At 38.5% G+C, this 12,344-nt stretch overlaps 2 protein-coding genes across 5 annotated transcripts in view; one reads left to right on the top strand and one right to left on the bottom strand.

The window, feature by feature from the left end:
- LOC111864960 overlaps positions 1 to 11,875 on the top strand; it is a 239,888-nt gene extending 228,013 nt beyond the window's left edge. For all 4 annotated transcript variants that reach the window (XM_033751637.1, XM_023852608.2, XM_023852605.2 and 1 more), the window contains 5 exons: positions 1,897 to 1,999; positions 2,929 to 3,090; positions 4,188 to 4,384; positions 5,762 to 5,970; positions 7,258 to 11,875. In XM_033751637.1, coding sequence (XP_033607528.1) covers positions 1,897 to 1,999; positions 2,929 to 3,090; positions 4,188 to 4,384; positions 5,762 to 5,970; positions 7,258 to 7,400 — 814 coding nt within the window. In that variant the 3' untranslated portion in view covers positions 7,401 to 11,875. The remainder of the gene's footprint in view (positions 1 to 1,896; positions 2,000 to 2,928; positions 3,091 to 4,187; positions 4,385 to 5,761; positions 5,971 to 7,257) is intronic.
- On the bottom strand, positions 10,345 to 11,475 carry LOC111864962 (piggyBac transposable element-derived protein 4). Its single transcript, XM_023852614.1, has one exon. The coding sequence runs from the start codon at positions 11,473 to 11,475 to the stop codon at positions 10,345 to 10,347; it is 1,131 nt and encodes a 376-aa protein (XP_023708382.1).
- Positions 11,876 to 12,344: the final 469 nt, after the last annotated feature.

The raw sequence follows: 12,344 nt of genomic DNA, 5'->3' as shown, positions 1-12,344 counted from the left end.
TTGTCTGGAGATTGATCTGACCATTTTATCAAACTTCCTCCTGAAGCCCACTCAGAATATATTTATTTAGATTTTGACATAGTCATATGGGAAAAATCACTGTTCTGGCCAGGAACTTTACTGAATAAGCTATCCTTACTGAAAAGGTCCCATGAAGTAAGTATTAAGACATAGGAGGTATAAAATACTGTAACGTGTTTAGTTACTGAAGATGCCATTTGGATTGTTAATTGGTTTATTTAACAACCTACCAGTCTTGCCTACAATTAATTACAACACTGTTGCGGGGTTTCACACTTTATAACCCTATTCGCAATAATCTCTTCACTCTGTCCTCAGTAGTCTACATGTTTGTACAGTACAGGAGCTATACAAGTGTCACTGTATCGCAGACTCTCAATTATTACTCAGTTATCACAAACTATCACTGATTATCACACACACGTCCGGTTCTTCTTTCCGCGATGGCTGCTATATTCCAACTCAACTCTTAACGGCTCACTGCTGGCTAGATTCCAACTCAACTCGTAGGTTGCTGCCTTGAGAACTCACTTTGGTGGCTGATACACTTTAACTGTCTTCGGCGGCTGTGTAGTTCCCTTATAAACCCTCAGCTGGACAACGGGAAAACAGTTACGTAAGAGGCACCACTGTTGTCTGACGTTGTGTTTGCCTGTTACATAATGGGTACCGCTGTTATTACCGTCGTCTCTCGCAACCACTGTTTACCTGCTTTGCTTAGCAACCACTGCTTACTCGCTTTGCTTAGCAACCGGTGTTTACTCGCTTTGCATAGCGACCAGCGTGCTGGGACTCGGCTCACTTCAGCTCCGCTTGGCACGTCATGGCTGCAGGGAGGGAGGGGCGTCATCCATAGTGCAACACGTCACAATACTTTAATGGAAGTTCAGTAGAAACCCAGCCAAGGCTTGAAAAATTAGTATATAATTAATTAATAATTAATTATTAATTAATATAAATTAAATCAGTAAGTAAGTTACAGATGGATATAGAACTTAAACAAATAAGAATACTGATTTGAAAAATGCTTTTATTTCTCAACATAATATCTCTATACATTGAGGCACTTGTCCCATTGTTTCACAAGCCTCTGAAAACCAGCAGCATAAAATTCTTTGGGCTCTTCTTGGAACCAGGCCTGTTCACATGGCATGGCCTACCTCATAATGCATGACAGGTTAGGTTTTCACAAAGTCTATGCACGATGGGTGCCGTGCATGCTGACCCCACAACACAAAATGCAAAGAATGTATCTGGCATTACAGCATCTCAATTGCTACCACAATGAAGGACACGATAATCTAGCCCAAATTGTCACAGGTAATGATTCTTGGGTTCACCATTCCAAGCCTGCTACAAAGCGTGCATCAATGCAGTGGGAACATCCTGCGTCACCTTGAGGCTGGAATGCGGTGAGCAGTATGCCTTCGTGATCCCAGAAGACTGAGAGCATCACTTTCCTGGAGGGTGGTGTCACCTTAAACAAGTGCCTCAGTGTACAGGGAGATTATGTTGAAAAATAAAAGCATTTTTCAAATCAGTACTCTTATTTGTTTAAGTTCTATATCCATTTGTAACTTACTTATTGACTTACCTACGCATAACAGATTACTTGAACATGTAATTAATAACAGTGCACTAGTGAAAGAATAGTTTGGATTTAGGAAACATCTAAGAACAGAAAAAGCAACATATGAACTAAGTAATGAAATCATAAGTGCCTCTGATAAAAAAAATTACAGGTTTATTCATTTCCATTTTTTTCACCTTTTATCGGGTATATCGATTTCTGTTGAAACTCCATTACGAGAAGCAAATGCAGCAAAAAGCTGTTATCAGTGGTATTCAGACAGGGCCATGTGTTTTCTGTGGCAGATATGTGAAGGTGTACTTACTACCAGACAAGTCAAAGAGTGGAAAACGAAAGACGAAGGTGAAGAAACACACACTCAATCCCGTCTTTGATGAGACTCTTAAGGTAAGCTCATAAACAGAGGCTCTGGCATTGAAAATCTGCTTCCCAGATTACATAAGTAAAAATTGAAAAGCAGTAACATGCAGGAAAAAGTTAACAGGTATAGTAGAAATTTTAAATTGTAGTGTTAGAGGCACTGTACATAATTTTACTGCATTACTGCACCATTTAAATTTTCTCTCCTGATACTATAAGACCAGTCAATTTAACTTACTTAATATATTCATTTTGCCATGTTACTGCATAAGATAGGGGCACACAGTAGCGTAGTTGGTTGAGGCACTATGCTACAAGCCGGAAGGTCATGGATTCAACTCCCGATGAGGTCATTGGATTTTTTTCAATTGACCTAAACCTTCCAGCTGCACTATGGCCCTGGGGTTGACTCAGCCTCTAACAGATATGAGTTCCAGGAATATTCTTGGAATGTTCTTGGGGGTAAAGGGCAGCCGGTATGTAGGGCTGTCAACCTTGCCCCCATCTATGAGCCGATTGTCTAGAAAATCTGGGAACCTCAACATCCCACAACCCTATGGATCTCCACGACCTGTTACAGTGATACCTTTACTTACTTTACCTACTTACTGCATAAGATATGACACAGGCTTAACTTGACAGTAGAAATTAAGTTTCAGAGAATTGTTCATTTTTAAGTAATGGCCATCTGAGGATGGAGGTTTTAACTTGTAAGCATGTTGTAAGCTTACAGAGTGAGTGAGTGCATGTGTATATGTGTGAGCGCATGCATTCCATGCTTGAGAGTGTCTGTAAGGGTGCCTATGTGCAAAGGAGAGAGAGAGAGAGAGAGAGAGTGCGTCGTATGAGGGGGCAGATAACAGAAATGTATGTTGTATGATTTACTTTTGGAACGTGTTCCTACAAATGGTGATACAAGTATGTAGTGAAGCTGGGTGAAATGTCACTGTTTTCAGTTCCAAATTTCTCTGGATGAACTGGAGACAAGGACCCTATGGCTCACAGTGTGGCATTCGGATATGTTTGGCCGTAATGACTTCCTTGGAGAGGTGATGATGGCTCTGGAAAGTAAGGTGTTTGATGACCCATCACCACATTGGTACCCCCTACAAGAAAGGGTGAGATAATCAACTAAAATTGTAATATTTTGTTCTCTCATTTTTTTTGTACTCTACATCCAAAAATTGGGTTTGGGGATATGAACTGGATACATTAGAATCACCAGATATGAGCTCTAATGAACACGGTAACGAACCTTTGAGTTCCATAATAAGTGGGGAATTCTTTGGCTAGGTGATGGACTGTCAGCTTCTCAAGAGGGTCTCTTTTCTATGTAGTTAGTTGTCCAACCAGTTTTCTTAAAAGCAGTGTTCTTTCTAGATTTGACAGTGCCTTTGTAAGATATATTTCTTTTAGATATATCTAATATATAGTGTTTTGGGAGTTGCTTATGCTCCTGAAATGTTCGGTATGCCACAGGTAATGGACAGTATCCAACATAATTGTAATGGTAACAGACTGAGCAAATTACAAGCTTAGAATAGGAAAAAGAAGAAAGTCATGGATGTACATTGGCACTCTTCTTTTCAGCAGAATTTTACACACACACAACACACACACACACACACATACACACACATACACAAATGCAAGGGTTGTAATAATTCAGTAGGAACAGCCTATTGACAGAGTGGCTGGAGTTCAACACCTAATAGAATTTGTGCCAGTTACTGCCATGTTGAAACCAGATCTTGGGTCTACCCAACATGCTGTTGAGTTGGTACCAGGGGCTATTTCCCCAGGGACATAATAGCAGAGATATGAAGCTAACCATTTACCTCTGACTTTTGACAAAGTTAAAAATGTGTGAAGCATTGCTTCCATGACCCCTGTGTATGTCCACAGGTTTGTACCTGGACACAGGGACAACAATGTATGTGTGTGTAATTTAAAATAAATATTTCAATATTAAAAAGATGGAAATTAACTTTGTATCAAGTATGTTTCTATGACAGAAGCCAGATTATTATGCAAACAGAAATGTTTGATTGTATGAAAAGTTTATTCCAAATCAGGCTACTGGAACCAAAAGTGTCATCCTAAATTAATGGCAAGTGTAAGTAAGCAGTAAGAGGTGATTATTTATTAATTTGTGGTGCATGGTTGAAAGAGTTTGGATACTCAGTAAATGTAAAAAAAAAATTTCCCTTTACAGACAGAACAGTTCGATGACTTGTTGAGCTACAAAGGTGATCTGATCATCGGACTCAAGTTTGTTCCTCCAAATGTAACATCAGCCATTCATAAGAAGGGAAAACGATCATCTCGTGGCTCCTTACATGTACTAGTTAAAGGGGCCAAGAATCTAACAGCTGTGAAAGCTAATGGAACATCTGATCCCTTCTGCAAGAGGTATGCACATCATCAATTGGCCTTCATACTGAACAGTTAGAACTAAAGCTGCCATAGATTCTCTCTTCATGTCACTGGATTTTTTTCAATTAACCTAATCCTTCAGCCACACTATGGCCCTGGGGTCAACTCAGCCTCTAACAGAAATGAGTACCCGGAATATTCTTTGGGTTAAAGAGCAGCCGGCGCGTAAGGCTAACAACCTTACCACCATCCATGAGCTGATTGTCTAGAGAAACTGTGGGAACCTCAAAATCTCACAACCCTATGGGCCTCCACAGCCTGTTACAGGGATACCTTTATTATTATTTTTTATTATTATGTTGGCCCCCTTCTCAACCAAACTCCTAAATCTGAAGGACCATCCTTTTTTTCTGTCTGCAGCTACCCTCTATATGTGGAAGCCATCTCCTCCATCTGCAACATATGCCACATGCTGGTAACAAGAGACCCATTTACCATGAAATGTTTTATATTATGTATCCCATTTGCTTGAATATACATTCATATTTCCTTTCCCTAATTTAGTGCCTTAAAATGAGAGGTTGTCCTACAATTGTGAACAAAGTGAGTTACCTTGCTATGATTATTTGTCACTATTTTGACATATTGGAAAGAGGTCCCATGGATTGACCTAGCATATGCTTCCTCTTGTACCGTCTTTCCCGGCGTCAGCTGTCTAGCCATTCTGTTCAGAGGACTATATCACCATGCAGTAGCCTTTGCTGTAAAGAAACACTTCAGACTGGCTGATGCAAGCCACAAGTGGTTGAAGAGAATGCAAAGGTAGGCAGAAAGGAGAAACTCTTGAGAGCCGCTGTCCATGCCGTTTCTGAGACTTATTTTCATGACGTAATTGTAGACTTTCAGACTTTAAATTCATATGTAATATGAGCTTTGACTGACCTTTTTCAGAACCTGTTAGACTGTAACTTTGAAACCAGCTAGTTGTGTCTCAGGAGTGTGAGGAGACACTACGGAATTCTTTTGCCCTTATTGTTTATAATTCACATTCACCCTTCTTTATTCATAGATGCTCTACCATCTGTACAGTTGGCATATATATATATATATATACTGTTCAAGCAATCAGTCATTTTTGTAGTATCCTGAGTGGCTCTGAGGCTCACCCAGCCTCCTATCCAATGGGTACCAGGGGCTCTTCCTTGGGAGTAAAGCAGCCAACACATGAAGCTGAACACTCACTTCCATCTAGTGTTGAGGCCAAGAATGGTGGATCTATACCTCCACTCCCAATACATCTTCAAGATATAGTGCTTAATTAGTTAAACACAGGAACAACTTTACATTTTTTATTTTATTGAAATATAATGTGACTACAATTGTCAGGTGTGAAACATGTGCATTTTGTTCCAGCTACTTACTGCCTGACAAAGGACGTAGCTCTAAGCAGAAGACACCTGTTCTGAGGCGAACCTGTAGTCCTATCTGGAACTATACATTTATCTATGAGGATGTGAGTCTTCAGGAACTGTCGGAGCGCAGTCTGGAGCTGACAGTGTGGGATCGAGATAGATTGTCCAGCAATGAGTTTCTTGGTGGTCTTCGCTTCAACTTGGGTTCAGGTGAGTGAAGGGCATTGTAGTAGGTTGACATCATGTGTGGTAAGGAATAGCTCTCTCTTTGTATGTCTGTGTTGTTTTGGTATGTACATTTGCTTGGAATCGGTTTTAGCATACCAAAAGTTCGGCTGACAAACGCTTAACTAAAAAATACTGTTTTTGATATGACAATGTGTAGTTTGGTACATAAACATCACAATTTTGGATGAAATTGTTGCACCCATTTTCATGGCAGAAGAGAATTCATATCCTGAAGCTGAAAGCAGCAGGTTCATCTCAAACTTTGATGCAACTAAAGCATACTGTCTTGAATATGACAATATGTAGTTTAGTGTGTAAACTTCACAATTTTTTAAGAAACTGTTGCCACATTTTCATGGCAGAAGGGGACACATCCTGAGGATGGAGGTAGCAGGTTGATCTGAAACTTTGATACTTCTGTACCACTACACAGTGTCACATCCCAGAAGCCTGAAGCCTTCATAGTCACCATATTGTGACGGGTCGCTCAAAGCAGTAAGATATGGAACCAGAAAAACCTCTGTACCACAATCAATAGAACTTCAGTTACGTCGTAGTGAAAGTCTCAGTAATCACAAGAACAGAGCAACTATTGAAGACATCGATTCCTAGGCAATGCATACAGAAACAGGTCTCTGTTACAAAGGCCAGGTAAACATTGTTCTCACAACGATGGAATGAATGTCCAATAAATCGATTCACCTAATCCAAAACCCATGAATTACTTGTCACGTTACCAGGATACGCGACAATATTGAGAATGTCATATCTCATATATCCTTAATTGCTTAAAATTTTAATTTTCTATGATAAAGCCTGCAGACTAAACATAAGGACATATTCTGTGTTCCTTTTAGCATATATTCCTTGTTTGGGTAGGAAAGCTATATTTATAATATTGTCATGTGCATACATTTGTGTTCCTGATGTATCTGAGAGTATTCAGTAGTATGCTGCATCAGCACCATTCTTCTCTTTATAAAGCACAAATGTAAAAGACTATTAAATCTGATTACAGACAATTAAGAAATTACACAATTAAGATCGCAGCCATGCTGGTGGTCCTCATGTGTGAAACTTGGCAATGCATTTCTTTGGTACTTTAAACATTTGTATTTTTGAAAACAGTTTGAAGGTACTGTACTCATACCCTCTGTCCTCTGTCACATCAGATTACTGGTAACTTTTTTCAGAAAAAAAAAGCAATGACTATCCAAAACAGGTAGAGAATTAATGGTGGTGCAACAAATGTGTTTATTTGTTATTCAGGCAAACATTATGGCAAGGTAGTGGAATGGATGGATGCTACAGGCGAGGAAATAACGTTGTGGAAGCGCATGCTAGAGCGACCTGGTCTCTGGGTAGAGGGCTGTCTCACGCTACGATCTTCATTAGAGCACCAAAACTCCTAAGAGCATACCCCTGCTATCCAGAAGAGCATTGTTATGAGCATGAATGCAAATTCTTTGCATCTTTATTGTAGGCATGTGCTGAATACTCATGGGTTAAATGTTAAGTTGGAGTTTGTTCATGTGTCATGGAGTGTTTACCTATTTGCCATTCTGTATTGCCAAGATATTTATTAGCTGTAGTGACCAGCATGAAGAAACCAAAATGTTAATAAAATACTTTCTGTTTTTTTAGGAACTATTAAGATGTCGTTTTGTTTGCGTGTGTGTATTCAAGGTCATTGACCATACCACAAGCTTCTCTGTAGTTTTTCTTGATTTTCTCTAAATATGGGTGGCATTTATGTTTCCTAAAATGTCATCATTCATAAATTGACTTTGATTCTAGTTTATTTGACATGGTCAAAAATATGGAAGAACTATAATCCTTGTCTTTTCAGAAACGGAGGTATTATTCTAATATGTAGTATGTCAGTTGGTGTTATATGAATGTAACTCTCAAAGCATACACTAGCACAACTGACAAGGAGTTTGGGTGAAATCACAGCATCTGTATTAGTCATTTATCCAATGTTCCTAAGCTGTTTGTTCTTATGTATGCCCAAGAATATTGCAACATCTTTATTTTAAATAATATACATAATTGTACTTTAAGGTATGTAATCGTCTGTTTCTATGTATATATGTGTGTGTGTCCTGAAAATCGCGTTCTCCTTCATGCACCAAAATCTTCTCAGCCAATTTGTTATGTCAGAATTGAGTTAAAAACCAGGATATACAGGGCTCTAAACTGTCTCCATCATCAAAGATGGTGGTTAATAAACACAGAGCAGGTGCCTGAATCTTTCTCAGTTCTAAGGTTCTTATGATAGTGTATAACACTCAGCATTACTGAATTTTTGGACTTTGTCCATTGTCCAACATTCTAAAGAACACAACATTTCAGAAACTGGTTCTTCCATCTTTAGATGAAAGGGTAGGAGGCACCTGTGGATGGAAACAGATCCAGTTTCAAAAACATTGTGTTCTTTAGCATACCAAGTGACATCCAATAACTCATTAATTTTAAGTGGTTTGTTTTTAATTCAACTCTGATGTATTTGCTCACTGAAGAAGATTTTTGTTCCTTTACTCATTGTGAAAGTTTTGAAATCTACTTGATACACTCTCAGCTTCCTTACATAAGTATAATGTGTGCAATTTTATTTTATTTTATGCTGTTTAATTCAGTTAATTACCTGAAAATTTACCTGTGTCTGCTATACAGGATAATATTTTCCCATTTGTGAAGTGTAAATGCTATGAATTGAAAGGTTAATGCATTCCAGTGCAGGAAGTTAGTCTTATTATTTCTAATAAGATCTAAGATTATTTCTGTTGAATGAATAGTTAATTTAAATACTCTTTATGTACAATATTTTAGTACATTAAGTGCGGCAATAAAACATTTAATTTTACTATATTTTATTGTGTTATTTACATCAAAGGATGATGTAATTATTATGGATTACATATTGCTAAAATTCGTAATTTATCATTTCCAAGGTTTTGCAAATACAAATGTTGCTATTAAACGAACAGAAGATGCCTAATGATAATTCATTCAATGTAATTGTTCCATAAAATTCAGTGCAATAAAAGTTCACTGGCTGCAAGGGGTCCAGCATAGAGTGTTATTGGGTCTGTGCCTGTAATAATCTTTACTTGGAAAATCACTTAATATGGACTTCGACTTGTATCATGTGTGGACTGGTAGCATTGTGTTGCTCAATTGTTGTCACTTGATTCTGTGATGAAGGTGACTACATGACTGAAACTAATAAAAGTTAAATTATTAAATGTCATTAACCTCACAGATTCAGGTGTTGGTGTGCAAGTGTTTCTCAAACTTAAGATAGAGAAAGACCCATTGATATAATATGTTTAAAACCAGAAAGCAATTTAAACTTTTAGAATAAAGTATTATTACAATTATTTCAGAATTTGTTCATTAAATCATATTGACAGTAATGTGCAGAGTATTAAGATGATCTCAGTTCTCTACTTTGGCTCACCACTTAAAAGAAACTTTCAAAATTAAAGACAAAATTAAAGATCTTAGTAAGTATGCAACGTACATATCCCTTAGGCCTTTGATTCTTAACCCTTCAGCGCCAGGGGGCATTTAAATTGCATCTCAACTCCAATGCTGGTGGCTATATAACTAATTAAATCGGGGAATGCAGCACTTAACTTAAAGCGTAATAAACGGGGAAAAACGAGTTTTGTTTTTCAGATTTTCACACAACATCCAGAGAAGTATATAGAATTAGAGTAATGATCCACACTACTTTAAAATTATTTTTGGGCCAGTAAGTGTATAAAAATTATGAACAATAGTATCATATTACCTTAAAAATTCAGCTGTGTGTGGTAGTTGCGGAAACACTCAATGCCCATGCCTCACGCATCACACCAATACACTGTGTCCCTTCTCCTTCCACACTTTTGACACACAACGCAGTTTCTCTGTGGTCTAGATTTCTTCGCCGTTGGAGGAATCTTGCTGATAAAATGTTGTTCTGTTAGACGGGTCACTGTGTTGTCTGATTGATGTGAACCTGGCACTTTATGTTCCACAGCACTTGCATATTTCATGAACAGGCCATCAATCAACTGAATTCTGAATGATAATTGCTGAATTCGTTTACCTGTGTTACTCCTGTACACTATCATTGAATTTGGAATTGAGGCGTTTAGGAGCCTGCGAAACAGCTTCATGTACCACTTATTCATACGCTTCCTCTCAATCAAATAAGAGTGAAGCAGCTGGTCCTTCAAATCGACCCCTCCCATTGACTTATTGTAGTCCAATACTGAAAGTGGTTTTGCCACCTCCTTGCCTCTAACTGTAAGAGTCCTGGTGTCGTGACTGTGATAGGTGGAGATCATGGTGACTATTTTTTTGTCAAACCACTTTGTGACAGAAACGGGTCCATGCCAGGATTTCGCCTTTTTTTAGTTTAGTGTTTTTCACTTTTGGAGGCACATTCTTACGATTCAATTTCAGAGTGCCAACACAGTCAATCTTGTGTGTTATCTTCAGTAGCCTGGCTAGAGTTGGGGAATTGTAAAAATTATTCATCCACAGACCTTCATTCAGGAGAGGTTCTACCAGTTTCAGGACAATGGCTGAAGTTTTTTTGGTGTCCGCTGTGATCAAGGGGGAGTCAAATTCTGTATCCTTGCCTGTATATATGATGAAGGACCATAAATACCCTGTGGTGGAGTCACACAACTCATAAGTTTTAATTCCAAATTTGGCTGCCTTCAGAGGGAGGTACTGTTTGAAAGACAGATGGCCTTTCCAAAGTTTCATAGATTCGTCAACTGAAATGTCCTGGTTTGGGAGACAGAGTTCCTGAAATTTCTTATTGAGATGGAAAATTACTGGGTAAATTTTGAAAAGTTTTTTTGGTCCTTCAAAAGTGCTGATGTTTTCATTGTTGGCAAAATGCAAAAATTTACATATTAGCTCCAGTCTGTCTCGCGTTATAATGTCTCTAAATCCCGGTGTTGAAATTACTCTTTTTGTTGTAAAATATGACTGAAGAGTTGGTTTCTGTACAATGCCCATGAGCATGAACAAACCCAAGACCACATAAATCTCTCCCTTTGTCATGGGTTTCCATGCCTTAGAATGCGACCTCACTGATGGTTCACGCCCCCATAGAAACTGCTCCGCGTATCTATTTGTTTCTGCGACTATGGTCTCAATAAGTTCCTTGTCGAAAAACAACTTTAAAACGTCCACAATTTCCGTTACATCTTTCCCAGGGCCTTGAGGTCCAACACTGCCCGTGAAATGTTCTCTCTGACCCCTATAGTTCTCCATGTCCTCCCAAACGAATTCTTGATTTGCACTGTCATCTTCATCGCTGTACTCATTTCCAACAGCATCACTCAAGGCACGATCATCTAACTCGTTTTCAGTGTCAAAATCCAAATCTGACAGACTTTGTTTGGAATCACTTTCAAGCAAACACTGTAAGTCCTCGTAACTCAACACAGCTGAACGTCTCTTTCTTGTCCCAGCCATGGCAGCTACATGCAGACTGCACTAGCTATTTGTGGACGAAAGGGAACCTCAAGGAATGCAAACAAGGCATTTGTTTATCATATCCAACAGCAGTCATATCAGAGGTCAGTGTCACGTATCTTTCTTGTAAGGTTCTACACGTGGTTTCTCATTCGGTTCAAGAGGCAGCACTCGTCACAGGCTGAATGCAAATCGATTTTGCTTTGACCAGCATGCAGGGAGATCACAGACTTTGCTTCGACCAACACGCAGGGAGATCACAGACTATAAACCTAGCATATTTAGCTCTTAACTACTCCAAGAGGTGGAGATAGATTTGTACAGCAATACTGCACCCTACGCGGCGAGCTACAAAACTTCATCAGAGACTTCAAATGTATTAAAAAAAAAACCCCAGGAAGTTCAAAGTGGGATAACGAATATACGAAGTGATAGACAGAAATTTCCCCTTTTAATTTCATACCAAAAGTATTACTTTTCATGATAAGCAACAGTTTAAAATAAGAGCTGAAACTTAGCACTGCACAAGACGTACGACACATGTTGCCCGGAGAGGTGTGGCATTTAAATGCCGACATGTGATGTATGTCACCCGGAACTGAAAGGTTAAAGTGTCGTGTTAACTGCCAGACATTTATACACATCAGTGTATTCTTTTGCAGTAGGATTGCTATTTTATTTACACTTGTACTAACATGACTGGATCCAGCAAGTGATAATGATTAGCTTTGTTTTGCTTATTTGTTAACCAGAAAACATGAAGAGTGGATGAACATAAATTTGTTTCATTGACTGACTGAATTCAGGATATTAGAAACATCCTAAAATTAAGCAAATATAAATGTATATGCATATACAGAAAGTGGTTA

The sequence above is a fragment of the Cryptotermes secundus genome, unplaced genomic scaffold, assembly GCF_002891405.2.
Source record: "Cryptotermes secundus unplaced genomic scaffold, Csec_1.0 scaffold209, whole genome shotgun sequence".
NCBI classification, from domain to species: Eukaryota; Metazoa; Arthropoda; class Insecta; order Blattodea; family Kalotermitidae; genus Cryptotermes; species Cryptotermes secundus.
This window is presented reverse-complemented; position numbering and strand designations above follow the sequence as displayed.